At 35.2% G+C, this 18,310-nt stretch overlaps 1 protein-coding gene across 1 annotated transcript in view; it reads right to left on the bottom strand.

Annotated features, from left to right (window-relative positions):
* The window catches only part of CEP290 (centrosomal protein 290), a 115,344-nt gene that overhangs the window by 14,910 nt on the left and 82,124 nt on the right, over window positions 1–18,310 (bottom strand). Inside the window, 8 exon segments of the mRNA XM_074270939.1 lie at window positions 1,364–1,490; window positions 2,103–2,258; window positions 2,562–2,707; window positions 9,902–10,015; window positions 10,394–10,615; window positions 13,117–13,254; window positions 16,432–16,645; window positions 17,143–17,342. Coding sequence (XP_074127040.1) covers window positions 1,364–1,490; window positions 2,103–2,258; window positions 2,562–2,707; window positions 9,902–10,015; window positions 10,394–10,615; window positions 13,117–13,254; window positions 16,432–16,645; window positions 17,143–17,342 — 1,317 coding nt within the window.

The following is an 18,310-nucleotide window of genomic DNA, read 5'->3' on the forward strand; positions in this document are numbered from 1 at the left end:
GTATATTAGAAATTTCACCTAAAAATAAATTTTAGTTCCTGCCATGCTAAAAAAAAAAAAAAGTGCTATTTTCTGAAAAATAATTAAATTAAACTACAAGTTTGGAAAGAAGTATAGCTACACAAATACCCAAAATCAAGAGTGAAAAGAAGACATTCTGTATATTTCACCCATCTCTGCTAAGGACTGCCTCTGTTATCAAACCTGAGCAATTTTCCCAGAAGATGTTTGGCTTAATCTGATCCCCTCAGTATCATTTTCTGCCTGTATATTCTCTTCGGAAAGTAGATTTACACCATCTTTTGCTTCAGCATTTTCACCCTCTCCTGTAGCAGGTTCTTTTGGGTCCAACAGATATTTGTCTCTCATCTTTTCTGTGTTTCCTTGTGCACATTCAGTCAATTCTGTTTTCTCTTCTTGACTTCCATGTACTCCATTTCCATCTCTGTAACAGCCTTGATTCAGTCTTTCCTTCTCTCCATCTGATTCATTTTCAAAATCAGGTGTAAAATGTTCCAGGTCAGCATCAGTTTGCCTTGATGGATTCAACAGTCTGCACTCCCTGGGATCAGAGGGCTCCAAACAAACAGGTCCCAGAGCCTCATCCAGCTTAGTGCTTTCATCAATACATTGACTGTAGAGCAGCCCACTGCTAGGTATCTGATGGGACTGATCATTCAAGCTTTCATTGCCAACTCTTTTCTTCCTGTTTTTAACTGAGAAGACTGTTATGGGATTTTTTTTGCTCCCAAATAAACTTTTCTTTTTGGGAAAGACAAAATACTTGTGTTTACTAGTTTGGGTAGCAAGAGAGGAGACAGTGTTTATGTCACATGTGCTCTGCTTTAAAGAAAAAGACAAGATGAAGTATGAAGAGAAGATAAAGAAAAAAAAAGGATAGAAAAGAAACCTGTACTGAATGTTTTACATGAAGGCTTTCCCAAATAAACACACATTTTTTGAGTCATTTTTAAAGAAAAAAACAGGCATCTACTAAGTTCATTTGTTGGAAATGATGGTGCCTAATTTTTTCTACTTTATCACTCTGCTTCTTAAGTATACACACATACACACACACACACACAAACACTTTCAATGGTAATAGCAAGAGCAAGCCATACTAGACATTCATAATGAATAGGAATGCATAGTGGGTCTTATACCTTTGCCAGTATTGGGCAAGAAACAATCACTTGAGTTAATATTTATCAGATGCTACCATGTTTATTTACAAACTAACTCTCTAACATGAAAGAAAAGAATCAAAAGAAAGATAACTAGCAGGATGCTGAAGCAAATTGAAATTTTAGCAACTGATTCCTATTTTACCAGCTGACATTTAACAAAATAAAATCAGACTTACTGAATGCTTAGAAAATGCATCTTTTAAAGAAATCTGTTCCTCTAAAGTATGAAGCTTATCCTGAAGATATCTATTTTGTAAATGTAAGTCTTCTATGACAGAATCTCGAGGAAGAGCTTGATGCATCCTGCAAGAAGTCAGAAAGGGGAAAAGTTTACATCTTACATAAAACCATAGCTTTCTAGCAATTGCTACCTAGCACAGCTATGTTAAGAAGTCATGTTCATATACTCCAAGGGGGAACCCAAAGACATAAATGGCCCCACATAAACCAAAATACTAGTGGCAACAATTTTTTTAGCTATCAAGAACCACAACCAAAGCAGCTGGTTATCAACTAGGGCAGGGCTAAATAAACTGTGGTCCATGAACATAATGGAATAGTACTGCACCACAAGAAATGGCCCTCTAATGGGAAAATCACAGACTGTGAGGGGCAAATGAGCTTTGATATGGAAAGAATTCATGAACTGTATATAATATACAAGATGAGGAAAAGGTTTCTTAATTGCAAGCTTGAAAGTACAAGAAAAATATCAGTTAATATGCTTTAAATAGGGTATAAGAGATCTCTGAGGAATTGTCTAATCCTGAAATTCTATTATTCTACATGAGTTTTGACAGAAAGCTGTCATTTTAACACAAAGTAGGTGGAACACATTTTAAAGATTCAGAAAAGACTGTTATATTCAAACTTCTGCACTTCATTTAAATAGAAACATTCTTTAAAATAGCTTACTTCATGTGGCCTATTTCATTTTCTAGTTCAATATTTGTTTTTCTAAGTTCTTCTAATTCTTTTTCTAAATCTGAAGCATGTACTCCCATAACTCGATCAGCAGTCACATTACTTGATTTTAATTTCTTTTGCAATGTGATTTTATCTTTATCAGACCTGTGGAATTTAAGATGTAAATCATTATTAATAACATATGCCTATATATATATTTACTTAGAATATATCAAAGATTATATTTGATTTCAATTAATTTATTAAAAACTAGAAATACCATTCACATAATTCTTATAAAAACATTTAAAATACATTTCTTAAAAACAAAAACAGCTCTAGATTACAATCAGAATGAATAACACAGATTATGTCTATTTTTAGATACCTTAATGTTATACTGTTGCTTTAAATTCATAGAAAAGATGTTTTTCATGTAATGAGGTTCAGAAATAAATTTAACCTTACCTGGCCAAAAGCTCTTTTACAGTATTCAACTGCTTGGTTAGAATATCCACTTCTTTTTCTTTTTCTTTCAATCTGTTTCGCATTCCTTGAATTTTAGCTTGCCATTTTTTACCTTCTTCCCATCTAATTAATTCTTCCTGACAGCTCTGTAAAACAACAGCAGAAAAAAAAAATTAGATTTTATTTATATTATAAGATTGACACACACACAAAAAAAACCTGTGACATGAAAGTATCACTTTAATCCATGTGCACCTAGCAAAGATATGAGTACTTAGTAGGAAATCAATAAATAAGGTGATAGAAAAGCTTGGTTAATCAAGCAATACTACTTACATATTTTTGTTCCTTTTTTGATCACTTTTAAAACAATATCTATCCTCTAATTATGCAGCAGATCTCCAACCTTTCAAAAGCCGCTGACTATGATTCAGCATACATATCCATCTACCAAACAGTTGTTTCAGAAGCCAGGTATGGAACCTGCCTAGATCAGATGATATGAATTCATCAAGTATTTCCTAACTTTTCTGAGTCATCGACTGTTTATGAGTTACTTTTGCTCTGCCCTTTCTAGGACACAGATAGTTTATTTGGCAAAGAAAAAGAAGCAAAGTATAAACTGAACTGCTTTGACTGCTCTCTGCTGTCAGTCTTTATGACCTGATCCAGTCTTACTAGAGGTCCTGTCCCTTTCACCCTGAGAGCAGAAAACCTATGGTTTTCTTTATTTTCCTTTTTAGTTTTCCTTATTTTCCTTCACCTTCCCTTCATTCTGAGCTTCAACAATCCTTAGAGAATTCCTGTAAGGTTACATCCTATTACCTCTCCTTTATTCCCCTTGGTGAATAAATACTTTTAAACTCCCAGTTGGTCAGTACATTGCCCCTGATCTTTTCCAAGCAATTTTTCTTCCCTGTTGGAACTGTTTCTCTTTGCAACTTCAAGATTTCATTCTTGAAGGTTTCCTATTTCTACTGGACTGAACTTTTGTAGAATTTTAGTCCAGAAGATCCTATTTATCCTCCTGCATGCAAAGAAATCTGTTCCCCCCCTCAAATCCAGGGTACATATTAAACTAGTCTCAGTTTCCTCTTCTTTTTCATTAAACACTCAGGTGCTCCCCCAATATTCCCTTCATTCTCAACCATTCAGCAAGCTCCTCCCTATTAATGAGAATCAAATCAAAATAAAACTTCCCTTTTATAGCTCCTATATGTTTTAAAGAAAGAAGTTACCATTAAGCCATGTCAGAAAATTATTACCTGCTTTGCTTTTGATAGAAAGCTCAATCAACCATTTGGAAAAGTGAATTTCCTTAACACTACTATATTGCATCTTTGCTAGGATTATGATATGTTTCCCAAATTAACCTATGCCTTTTTTCCTTCAATACAGTAGACTCCAGGGCAGTATCATTTCCATTTCTACCCAAATGTACTCTACCATGCTTCTTCTTTCCTGTTCCTAAATTTTTCAAGTTAATGTATCTTGTTAATAGACTGTGCTGCTACTCTCTTCCCTATTCCAATCATCCTCTGATGATTACATCAAGGTCTGTCATTTCTTCTTTTTAAAATGTATCTGAGATCGTCTGGCCTTTCCATTCACAGTGCTGTCACCCAATCCAAATACTCATCAACTTGGATTATTGTGACACTTCATTTCCCTAATTATTCTATTATACACATACACACACACACACACACACACACACACACACACACATCTCTATCTTCAACTACCACGTACACTTAGAGCCTGACATTTTCAGAAAATCCTTGTTACTCCCTATTGCCTTAAGTCTAAACTTCTCCACTGACTTGTAAGAACTTTCATAACAAACTATTCTCCTGCTGCTCTTTCTACCATTTCCTAACACAACCTCCCATTCTCTAGTGGTGGGTCTATTAAGAGAGTAAAATAGTGGGAAAAGTTCTACAGTCAGGAACAGATCTGAGTCTCCCCTTGGACACCTAATAGCCACTTGATCATAAGCAAGATAGTTAAGATCACCAAGCCTCAGTTTCCTCATCTATAACATGGAGATAATAATATCCTTACTACTTGCCTCTCACAGTTGTGACAAGGTGTGTGAACCCAGTGCCTTATAATTACATCACCTGTTAAGACTCTTAAGGCTGGCAGGGACCTTAGGATTAACTAGTATATACCACTCATTTTATAGATGAGAAAACTGAGAAATAGAGAGGTCAAATGAATTGCAAGAAGTCAAGCAGCAAGTTGGTGGTGAAGCCAAGATTGAGCTCTGCTCTCTCTTGCATCTCTCCTCTATCTCTTGTCTCATCAGCCAGCATCTTCTGCTCCCCCCACCCCACACCTTCCCATTCTTCCTACAGAGCTTCTCTAGCTCATCATTGTAGAGGGCCAGAACTCTGAAAAGGTATACTTAAGATACTGACAGCAGGTGCTTATAAAGTTAAGCACCTACTCAGTGTAATTGATAAGATAATAATTCTCTAGTTAAGCACATACTCAGTGTAATATGGTGATGTAATGGCTCTCCTAACAGTTGGAGCATGCTCATTGATGTAATCGTACTGAGGTATTTAAGGGCTGAGAGAACTGGGAATCTAAGACACAGAAGAGCCTCAGATACAGACACAGAGAATATTTGGAACTCTTACCTTTGACCAGACTCATGGTGGCTCTCCTGCCTTCATCACTTCTCCACCTAAAGACCAAGGCCAATCCTGAGACCCTCCAGAGAGCTATCCTGGAGCTTACATTTTGGTACCTAAACGGAGGGTCTTATAAAGCAGGGCAGGGCCCAGGCAAAAAACACTTGAGGTATGATGGCAGTCAATGTTACACCCAGAGAGTCTTTATTTTACTTTACTTTTAGTTTATTTTTATTTTACTTTATTTTACTCCTTTTGTAGTAGAAAATATCCCCCATCAATCTATAGGAAAGAGACATCTTACAACAATTAGGATTACAAATTAGTACTGAATTCCTTATACAAGCTTTTGTAATTACGGGTGTGCCACAAGCAATAAAAACAGATAATGGATCTGTATATACTTTTAAACATTTTGCGCACTTTTGTGTGCAGTATAAAATTTTACACACCGCTGGCATACCTTTTAATCCACAAGGTCAGGCAATAGTAGAGAGGAGAAACAGAGACATTAAGATGCTCCTCCAAAAAGAAAAGAAATGGGGGTATAGGTAATCCTAAAGAACTTCTAAATATAGCTCTTTATACTATTAATTTTTTTGATTTTTGATAAAGATGCACTGGCTCCAGTAGATAGGTCCTCCTGCTAGGAGGACAGTGTCTAGTTCCACTGTCTTTACATAATCACCAGGTGATGTGGAGAGATGCAGAAAGTGGTGAATGGAAGAGACCAGATAGGTTAACTGCTTGGGGGAGAGGATTTGCTTGTATTTCTACAGATGGAGAAGGAATCAGATAGGTGCCAACAAGCCATATTTGCCTTCTCCATCAGAGAGAGATGAAGAAGACCCTTGAAATGAAGGAAAAGACCCAAGAAACATCAGGTGGTTCCATCGCTGACATGTCTACCACTGAAAGAGCATGGCAATTATGGCAATTGACTCATGAACACCAAAAATTGTAAATAAGACTGATTGCAGGACTTCAAAATCTGCAGGAATCATTGGATTCCTTGACATGTGAAGTAATGAACAGTAGATTGGTATTGGACTTGGCTATTTCTTGGCTGCTGAAGGAAGTGTATATGTGATTGTTATTTGTATATACCCTTCTTTTAGGATTTATGGACATGTATATACATATTGTTTGTTAACATCACTACTAGCCTGTGTTATATATGTGCTTGTGTAATACCTCCCATGCTGATGGATTTATATATACTTGTTTCAATTTCAGCCCAGAGGAAACCTGCTAACAATATCTGGTTTGATCCCCATTTGACCTTTGGTGTTCTCACTTCCCTTCCAGAGAAGTCAGAAAGGGTGTGACCTGCTGTGTTCCAAAATAAAAGAAAGCAGGATATGTAGAGGGCCAGAACTCTTGAAAAGGTATAGTTAAGATACTGATAGCAAGGGGCTTATAGTTAAGCACCTACTCAGTGTAATTGATGAGATAATGATTCTCTAATTAAGTACATACTTAGTGTGATATAGTGATGTAATGGCTCTCCTAACAGTTGGCACATGCTCAGTGTGCTGAAGTGATGCAATTGTATTGAAGTATTTAAGGGCTGAGAAAACTGGGAGTCAAAGACATAGAAGCATCTCAGATACAGACACCGAGAAGATTTGGAACTCTTATCTTTGACCAGCCTTGACCTGCCTTCATCACTTCTCCACCTAAAGACCAAAGCCTCCTGAGACACTCCAGAGAGCTAGCCCGGACATTACATATAGTCTTTGATCCAATGGCCCTTGTGCCCTGGAACACCCATCCTTCCTCATCTCTACCCACTGACTTTCCTGCTTCCTATAAGTCTCAATTAAAACCCCATCTTCTAAAGGAAACCTTTCCCAGTCCCATTTAATTCTACAACTATTATTTCCTACTTCTCTGTGGGCAGATAGGTGGCACCCTGGGGCACAGAGTACCAAGCATGGAGTCCAGCCTAGATCCTTATTGGAGGTGTGACCCTGGGCACACCATCTCCCTCTGCCTCAGTTTCCTCATCTGCAAAATGAACTGGAAAAGGAAATCACAAACCAGGGTCTTTTTTGAGAAAATCTTAAATGACGTCACAAAGAGTCAGTAATGACAGAACCCCCACCACATTTATCCTATGTATAGGCTGCATGCCTGTCTGTTTGCATGCTGTCTCCCTATTAGACTGTGAAGTCCTATGAGGGCAGGAACTGTCTTTTGCCTCTTTTTGTATTTCCAGGACTCACATGTGCCTGGAACACAGTAGGCGCTTAATAAATGTTAACTGAGTGACCACTGGGAATGCTCTGCTTTCCTCTGCTATGGAAGCAACTTAGCTTTGAAAGCCCAGGCTGAGTCTGGTCTGACTATTCCAGATCCCAGCGATCTCTCTCTTATCTGCATGCCTTCTGTTGCTGGTGTTCAGCATCATATAGCCTAGCTGAGTTTTCTGTGTCTCCTTTTTGGTAGTAGGGGTTTTTCCAACTAGTCCTAAACTATCAAAGGAAAAATATAATGTATTTTTTTATTACACAAAGAGCATGGCTTAGTAGGCCATCATTTGTTAACTGATAGGGCAATTTAGATAATCAAGAAATATAGAAGAATTCTGGGAAGATGGCACAGTAGGTTGGCAAATTTCAGCTCTACAAATTTCCCCCACAAACACAACAAAGTTGCACCTCAGGGCAAACAGACTAGTGAAAAACCAAGATTTGGGACATAACAGAGGTCCTCCTGATATAGTTGGACAAGATCTGAAGAAAGACCCCTGGACAGGGATTAACCTGTCTGAGGTGCAAACACCTGAGGGCCAGCTCCACAGAAACACCAAGTGAGAATCCTTCAGGCTAGCTGGTTGTGGCTGAAACTTCACCAAGAACCACAGAAACTTGTTTGCACCTCCCAGACTATTTGTGGTGTCTGGATTTGAGTCTGGGAACAGAGTGAACAATGGCTGATTGGGAACCCCAGGTCAAGCTGTGCTGCTGAGATATGGCCCTGGGTAAGAGGGAGCCAGTACCTGGTGAGTGCAGAGGCACATGATCTAATAAAGAAAGCATCCCATCATTGAAAAAATATTATGGAAACAGGGAAAAACTGGAATTCATTTTCAGAGGACACTTTAGTTTAAAAAAAAAAAAGAAAGAAAGAAAAAAGAGTAATATGAAATGGTTCCCTGACAAGAGAATTTATAGAACAACTTAAAAAAGAATTCAAAACCAAATGAGTGACACTGAGGAAAAACTAAATTAAAAAATAGTAAAATCATCATATAACTTTCTTCCCCCCCCCCCCCCAGGCTGGGGTTAAGTGACTTGCCTAGGGTCACACAACTAGGAAGTGTTAAGTATCTGAGACCACCTTTGAACTCAGGTCCTCCTGAATTCAGGGGCTGGTGCTCTATCCACTGTGCCACCTAGCTGCCAAAAAAAAGTAAAATCATCCAAGAAAAACAAGAAGATTATGAAAAAAAGAAATTAACCAATTAGAAAAAGAGGTATAGAGTGCCAAAGGTGAAAATAACTCTGAAAATTAGAATTGGGCTAGGGGAAGTCAGTGAAGCTATAAAAAGATAAAGAAATAATATATTATAAAAAATGAGAAAACAGAAGAAAATGTGAAACAATTCATAAAAAAACAACAGATTTGCAGAAAAGATCAAAATCAGAAAATATGAGAATTGGCTTGCCAGAAAATTGTGACCAAAAAGAAAACGTTGACACAATAATGCAGGAAATAATCTTAGAAAATTGTCCAGGAGTAATTGAACATAAGGGGAAAGCTGAAATAGAAAACACCCATGAAATTTCGAAAACCCCCAAATCAAAGAGAAAAAATTTTAAGACACAAAAAAAATTCAAATATGCTATAGTTATAATTAGACTTTACAAGACTTATCAGTAGCTACAATAAAAAGACCTCAGGTCTTGGAATAATATCTACAGATAAGCAAAAGAACTAGGCCTTCAGCCAAAAATATCATATACAGAAAAATTATCTACAATTTCCTATGAGAAAAAAATGGACATTCAACAAACTTGCAGATTTTTAGGACTTTCTATCAACTAAACCCGAACTTAATAGGATATTTAACATATAAGAGTCAATATCAAAGAGCAATTTAAAGGAACATGTTGACATGGACAAATTGCTTAAATATAGACAAATTATTTATGTTTTTTTCTATATGGGAAATATATACTTTATGTTTAAGATTTACATAAACAAAAGGGTAAGCTGGAAAGAAAGATTGACAAAGAAAAGATAAAAACAGTACTGTTATACAAATGAGGTGCAGAGGAAGAAGAGACACAGGCATTAGGTGGGAGAAGGGGGAGGAGGGCTCATATTCAGAATATGTATACATAAATATATTCTTTCTTAACTATAGCCTTGTGGGGGAAGGGATGAAAGGAAATTAAGTAAGGTGTGCCACAGAGAAAAAAGAACAATTCACAAGGAAGAAAAGCCAGACATTCAGGAATATAATTATATAATTTCATATATATATCATATATAATTAAATTGGTATTTGTTGTTATATATTTTGAATCCTCCATATTCAGTTGGGCACATGATAACATTCTCTTTTGTTTTGTATTGCTTTTCTGTTTTTCTTTTTGCTTATTCTGTTTCTTCAAATAAAATACACTTTAAAAAAGAAAAAAAAATATATAGGACATCTTGAATAATAATGAACTATTCTTTACATACCTTTTCTTTTGCGTCTGTTTCATTACTAAATTTTTCCAGTTGACTTTCTAAATTTTTAATTTTCTTCTGAAGTTCATCTATCACACTCTGTTTGTTATCTACAAGAGGCTTGCTCTGAAAAGTTAAAGGACAGCTACATTTTAGTCAATAAAATACCAAAATAAAATATAAAGTAACATTTTATTAAGGGAAATATTTTGAAAACATTTTTACATCTAATAAAAATAAACAATACTATACAATATATATGCATTACCAAGTATAACTTTCTGTACCTCAGGAAGAAAAAGATATGCTATTGCTATTATTCTAATTCTAAATGTCACTTAATAAAAGATAGCCATTTTAAGCAAACTGATCCGATAACCAGTTTTGATTATATAGGTAGAGTTTCAATAAGTTGAAGTAAAATTTTATATAGAAATATTGCTCTACTGCCACATAAATGGTTAAATTAAAAGCTGAAATATTATATACATGGAAAATCTTTACCTGCAATCCAAAGGTTAACCTTTTAATTCGCTTTTTCAATTCTTCATTTTCTTTTTCTAATTCTTCTTTTTCTTTTAGTGTTTTATTATAAGCTTTTTGTTTTTTCTGCATTTCACTGTTTAAGTCATCCAACTGTTTATTCAGAGAGTCCTCTCTGCTTTTGCTTGTTTTAAGAGCTTCTTTACATTTCAGAAGGTTTTCACTTAAATCTTCTATATGAATCTTTACAGGGATGGGAAAGAGAAAGAGAAATATTTTGTTTATAACTCATGTTTTGTTTTTACAAAATAAGACTGATTAACTATTTTTATATCACTGTTTCTGGCAAAAATCATTTGATCACATGCATCCTAAAATGAAACTTTCTAATAACAAAGAAAATTGAGCAAAGGTATGTAGCCGAGATAGCAATTATAGTTGATAAGGTACACAACATTTTGCCCATTAGTCTTTTACTCTGGGGAAATGTTTCATTATCTATTCCCCAGAGTCATCATTATCCTTTTCATCATTAAAGCTTTGGTTTCACTGTGATCTTCTCACTTCACACTATTGTAGCCATTTTATACAGATAGATAGATAGATAATATAGATATAGATATATAATTATTTCACTGCAGCAAAACATATTAATGTTCCATATCCATAAATTTCTTATATTCATCATTTCTCATCATGGAACAATATGTCAATTATATTTACATGCTACAATGTTTTTTTGGTGTGTTTTTTTGTTTGTTTGTTTTTTTGTTTTGTTTTGTCATTCCCCAATTAGGGATAATCTGTTTTCTTTCCAGGCCTTCAGCTAACCTATAGAGAACTCTCATGAATATTCTTTTAGACAATAGATGCTGATTTCTCTATTTGACCTCCTAGGATTATCTGCCCAGCAGGGAGATTGCTAGCTAGATCAAAAGTGCCAACAGATTAGTCCCCTTTCTTACATATTTTTAAATTTTAAGCCAATATCTAAAATGGCTGAACCAAGTCATCATTCTCCTAAGAGCACTTCCAGTCTTTTTAAAGCCTTTGTGTGACATGACTGTTTCAATTTTCTGTCTCTGATGCCCAATAATTTCAGAACGAAACTTCAGTTTTTTTTCCTTTGCAATGCCTTTCTATGATTGATTTGGAATGTTTTTCCCTGGGTCATTTATACTTTGCAATTCTTCTTTTGAAAATCACTTCAGGGACAGCTAGGTGGCGCAGTGTATAGAGCACCAGCCTTGAATTCAGGAGGACCCGAGTTCAAATCTGGTCTCAGACACTTAACACTTCCTAGCTATGTGACCCTGGGCAAGTCACTTAACCCCAGCCTCAGGAAAAAAAAAAAAATTATAGAGATAGAGATAGAGATAGAGATAGAGATATATAGATATATATAAGAAAATCACTTTGATAAGGAGTAAACTGAGGTTCTAAACAGAGATGGGTCAGTTCCTTTTCTCTCTCTCCTTCCTTCCCCAAAGTAACCAAGGGCAGGGTTCGGCAGCAAAGGAATATGCTACTTAATGCTGTATGGAAACAAAGTTTTTATTGATAGTAAAGGGATAGACAGGCATTTGGCCTTCAGGAAGACCCAAAATGCCTGAAAAGGGGGACGTCAGTTGATGGGCATTTGGCTGGTATATATCAAATGCAAAGATTTCATTTTTTCAGCCTTCCTTATATACATACATGATGATTAGAGTCATCAAAACAATGTTTGCACACAGATGTTATCAAGAGGTTCCATTATCCTTTTAGTTATAGTGGTGAAGTATACCCTGTACTTTCCTATTTTTTAAATGATGTAACTTGTTATATTCATGTTGTTTACCCACTTATTGTGCTACTTGTCATATACACTGTGTTGGTCTAAAACTAATTTCTGTCAAATTGTTTTACATTTTCCCCTAGCATTTCTTGTCAAAAAATGCAATCTTCTACAAATAGTTATGGTTTTGAACCATAATTACACATCTAATCTGACCTCTATAGAGAAAGGCCAGGAAACTCTTTAGTGGGAAAGCCAATCACCAGAAAATGAATAAGTTGTTATTCACAAATCAAAAATATGTGCATTTATAACATCATGTGAGTATAAATGAAATTTTAATAAGAGTATGATAGGAAACAGCCAGCGCCTTTCTCTAGAGAATTCAGACCCAAGATAAAAAGAAGTGCTATAGTTCTAGAAAGCTTAAAGTATCAGGGTAAAGTGAAGCACAGGATGTGAAATGGCTCCTTTAGTCTCACCATCTGAAGAAAATGAGAAGGGTTACTCTCAAACTCAGATATGCAACCTTCTGCCACTTAAGAATTTCCAATCTCTCTACTATAACAGCTAGCTGCTTCTTAGAGATGGCATTCAAGAACAGGCTTTGGGTTTGTAGAACTGAGTCACTAAAGGCTTGTCAAGGCAAATTTCTTTTTTTTTAAAGTAATTTTATACAGAGCTAAGATAGAGTATTTGTGAGCCCTAGGGGAAATATAAAAATTACCTTTACATTTTTCAATATTTTGACCAACCTCTCTCACTTTATGTCCTATACTACAAGAACAATTTAACTTATCACATAAACACCTAAATGACACAGAAAATAAAATTTTCTGCCATGAAAAAATGTTCAATCAAATGTATTATATACTGTACCCCATTCACTAGGTTAGCTCACCTATATAATGAAATAAACTTGTCTTTCAAGAGAATTCTTAGTTTACAAATAAATGCTGGTGCTCACCTGGAGATCTCTAGTATGGCGATCAACAATCTGTTGAACATTGAGATTTGCCTCTTTCTGGGATGCAGAAAGAATAATGCGTTCTTCAGCAGCAGCTGTCATTTCTGCTCGGAGCTCCAAAAGGGCTCGACTAAGGGCCTACGGATATTCAAATCCATAAAAAGCATTTCAGAAAAATAATGATTTGAAAGAAACACACACACACACACACAAGTAATGAATTTCTAAAATAACTCAAGAGAAAAAAGTTTTAATAAAACATACATAAATACATATTCATGTATGTATTTATTTCAGTATTTGTATGTCTCTTTGAGTTGACTGAGATGAAAATTGTCCCCATTGGTACAGAGTAAAGCTCACTCCACTTTCTAAAAGTATTCCTTTTAAATTATAGAATCTTAGCTGATGGCTCATCTATTTCAATTCTTATTTGATACATATGTAAACCATTTTTTGAGTGCCGAATATTGGGAAACTAAGTTTGTCTTTTTAGGAGCTCAGATAGACTTTATAAGTTTAAGAACTTAAATTTGATACTGCAGAAAGTGTTTGTGCTGAAAGCTAAGAATGGTGCTAGAGAAATGGCTTGAAGTAAAGCAATTCTCCCTATGGCATCCATGCATGTGCATTACCCCTGACCATAGGACTCGATGAAAAATATGTGGATGAAGAATATGTGGAAGAAAAAATGGGAGAAATGACAAACTTTCTTACAAGAAATCTTAAGGTTTTTCTTTTAAATGAGGAAATCTTTGGAAAAGAACTTTATGGAGACAATTCTATAAAAAGTTATGGAAAAGCTGAAAGAAAAGACAAACAACTCTGAGTAAACTTTTTTTTTTAGGAGAAAAATATTAAGATGTTAAAGAGATTGTTCTAATATGTGTAAAAAGAAGCTAAAGAGTTTCCAACCAAATGAAGAGCTAAAAACCCCAAGCACTCTGTAATCAGGCGTACTAAAGCACTGAATTAATCATGACTGGATGAGAAGTGGTGGGATTATCCCATGGCATCTGGAGTCAGACAACCTAGATTTAAATTGTGGTTCTCTCACTACATAAAACATATTTTATATCTTTGAACCTCAGTTTTTTTTATCTAGAAAAAGTAGGTTAGACTAAACACCCTCTAAAGTCCACACTAATTCTAAATTTATGCTCCTTTCAACTGCATATCTATGACAGGATGAACATTTTTCGCTCTAAGTATCTGTCCTCCAGTCCTGTAGCACCTTTTCCAATTTGTAGGATTTTTCAAAAAGCCCTGATAGTGGTTCAGTAATCATATCTGCAAGTTCTTTCAGGATGTGAACATGATGTTAAAGTCAAATTGACAAGCATTTATCAGGTGCTTATTTGTAAAAGGATGTATGCTAAATTTGTGAACCAAAAGAAAGGCAAAAAATAAAAATACATGCACTCATTAAGTTCTCAATCTAATGAGGAAGACAAAAAACAACCTCATATGGGAAAATAAGTTACAAGCAGGATAATTTGGATTTGGTCTTGAAAAAGGGCATTAGATTTAAGAGGGTTTGGGAAGAGCTTCTTGCAGAAGATGGAATTTACGTCTTGAAGGAAGCTAGGACAAAAATCAAAACATGGGAAAAGTCAATGAAAAGATAAAAAAGTCTCAAAATTGACTATCTAATGTGAGAAATAGCAAGAAGGCTGATGTACCTGATGGACTTTAGAATATTATAAAGGAATTAAATAATAATAAGACTGGAAGATAGAAAGAAATTATTTTGAAGAGTTTTAAAAGTTAAAGAGAGAAAGGAACCACTAAAATTCACTGAATAGTAGAATGACATGGTCAGGCTTGCACTTCACAAAGATTGCTTTGACAGCTAAAAGAGGATGTACTAGAGTGGGGAAAGACTTGTGGCAGGAAGAGCAGCCAGGAGGCTACTGCAGTGGTCTGGTGTGAGGTGATGGGGACCTACCCCAGGATGGTGGAAGTGAGAAGGACATGTATACCAGAAATGTTACAAAGGCAGGATTTGAGCAAGAAAAGTGAATATGGTGGATGAGAAAGTTGAGAATTGTTATGGGCCAGAACTCTACTTAAATAAAGGATTCTTACAAGGTGCTAATTCAGTGGAATTGATGAGACAATGGTTTTCTAGTTTAGCATGGTGATTAATAGTTTTCAAAGTTCAGTATAATTGATTTAATCTTATAACAAATAATGGTTTCCTAGTGATATGATTGGCTTACACTCAAAATAGAGCATATAAAGCTGTAACAAACTCAGTAAGAGTGAGAGCCAGAGACAGACTCAGAAGGGCTCAGAGAGAGACTCAGAAGGGCCAGACACAGACTCGAAAGGGGACTCAGAGAGAAATTCATTCCAGCTTCATCAGCCTCATGGAGGCTAGCCTGTCCTCCTGCATTTCCCCCACTAAGACCAAAGCCAGTGTGAAAGGCTCTCCAGAAAGCTGGACCAGGCCCCAAGCAAGGAAACTAGATTGTGAAGGAGATAATAAGGATTTGGACTTTAACATATGGCTATCCTCATGGCAATTATTCTACTAAAAGAAGGCTGCCCCAGAGACCACCAGAAAACCAACAAGAACATTACAGAGAATGACACCCAAGTTAAGAATCTGGATGACTAGAAGTATAAGATGGGAGTTAGGAAGAGAGAAGATAGGGAAGAAAATGAATTCCGTTTTGAACCCATCTGAATATAATATCCACTTCAAGATCTCTAATAGGAGGTTGGAATGAGAGAATGGAGGTAAAAGAGGGATTAAAGAGGATAACAGTCCATGAGAACTGATGAGATCACCAAGCAATATAATATAGAGAAAGAACAGAAGAGGACCTAGAATAAAGTCTTGGAAAATCCCCATCCATTAAACAAGCATGACCTCAGTGAAGATCCAACAAAAGAGATTTAGCAGGACAGAGGAGAAGGACAAAGAGAGAGGAGTGCTTAGAAAACCTGGTGAGAAGAAGGTATCCAGAAAGGGGAATCAAGTCTCAAAGGCTACAGTAATCTTAGCCCAGGGACCTCAAGTCATCAAGGGAAGTTGCAAACTGGTTTTAGAATACCTCTATCTTCTCTTAGTTTACTGAGTACATTTAAAGCACTTACATTGAGCAAAAGAGGTTTTCTTAGGGTTAAATGTAATTTGTAAAGGCCATATTTTCCAGAGTTTAGCAATTAACAAGAAATCAAGAAACTCTTTTTCAAATGAAACAAAATGCTGAAATATATAAAGCAAATATTTTAACATTACCTTATAAATGACAGCAACATACCACATAATCTCTTGTATTAGTAACTGTGTTGTGAAATACTTACTTTTTGCTGTTTTTCTTTCAAGGCTAATTGGCTCTTAAGCCGCTCTACTAAATTTTTCATGGTGGCAGTTGGAGCTCTTGTGTTGGCTTCTTTTTGAACCTGCAATTCAGATTTAAAGTACTGCAACTCTCTCTCTGTCTGGGACATAGAATATTTTAAGTCTTCTATCTCAGCTTGCAGTTTTTTCACAACCTCTGCATGATTTTCTTCAAGGCTAGGACAAGCCAACAAAAATGCATTTAAATTACCTTGATTTTGCTTAGCTGAATGTTTTCTGGGATAAGTGCTCCTTAAATGGACAAAAAAATCTCTTTCACTATATCACAAATGCAAAAAGAGACTCTTATAAGTATATATATATTATATATTTTGTAAAATATTTTTTATGCTAAAAGATCACTTATCTAGAACTATCATTAATTAAGTTTCTATTGCTGTTGGAGAGAAACCTTTTTCCTTAAAAATCATAATTTGTTGATCAAAACAGAATAAATTATCTCAATGATAAAAAGTTCTTTAATTAGATGATTCTCTGTTAGAGGGAAAGGTGATAAATATGGATGGCAGAAAAACAAGAACTATCAATAGAAATATAGTTTTCAGAAAGATCAGCTCTCAATATTGGACCAAGGTAAGACTTGACCTTCGGCTTTCTAATACCTGTCATGGTACACATTCCAATAGTAATCACAACTATTTTATAACATTTACCGGGTTCGGGTGCTTTCAAATTCTTTGACTTTGGTTAAAGTGATTTGTTTTTGTTTATCTATTTCATGTGACATTTTCTTCATTTTAGTCAAAAGTGAAGAAAGAGAATTATCCTGTTCTGCAACCGTTTGTTCCATCTCTGCCAGACGCAGGAAATGCTTGCTGGTAGCAACTGGTACAGAAGGTTTTTTCATTAACTCCTATAAAATATGGATAGTGTTAATCATTTTTATGTTTAACACAAAACTACAATAACCACATTTTAATTTTATTTTCAAATTATTCAAACACTATAATCTGAATTTTTATCATGCCTTATCATTACAAAATTACAGACTCACTATGCATCAATATGCATAGGGTTACTCAATACTAAATACTCATCAACTGAGTAGAATGTTACATTTTAGTTTTGAGATGAACTTTCCATGTTATATTTATGATAGGATTGATCACACTCCCAGACATTTGTCAAACCATCAGGATGGCCATAGACTTTTTCTTCTTCTTAAGTATGCTTTTTGAGTGTTCAACTATACCCTAAGCTCTTTTTTCTTGTTTCCAGATGTAAACATATAACTAATTTGTCCACAATATTTTAAAAAATGCATATAGAAAAAATGACTAGACATCATAAAGTTTCACTAGTTACTAATATTAATGCTGAATGAGAAAAAATTTAGAGAAAATTGTGAAGACCAGCATAATAGGTCAAAATAAGAAGAACCTGGTGAACAAAGTACAACAATGTCTGATGAATTCACTATTCCAACATGAGTTCAAAACACTAAGAAGCAAACTTCATGCTTCCCAACAGACGGAGTATAGAACGGAATGTATTTTAGACACTGACTATTTATTTAGTTGATTAAATGGTGCTTATTTGTTACAAGAATGTTTATTATTCATGAGTGGGAGAAGCAAGGAGAGTTACCTGGAGGTCAGTAGATGGATATGAAAAAAATGGACAAGGAGTAGCATGAAAACAAATAACATGGAACTAAATTTTAAACTTAATACTTATCCTTAATTTTAAAGAAAGCCAATATGAGAAAAATCCATGTTAACAACAGTTCTGTGTCATTTATAAGACCACAGTTGAAGATACTAAGTTAGCAATACCATTTGACACTTATATGAAGATCCATCTATTAAATTCTTTTCCTGA

This window comes from Sminthopsis crassicaudata, chromosome 5 (assembly GCF_048593235.1).
Source record: "Sminthopsis crassicaudata isolate SCR6 chromosome 5, ASM4859323v1, whole genome shotgun sequence".
Taxonomy (NCBI): domain Eukaryota; kingdom Metazoa; phylum Chordata; class Mammalia; order Dasyuromorphia; family Dasyuridae; genus Sminthopsis; species Sminthopsis crassicaudata.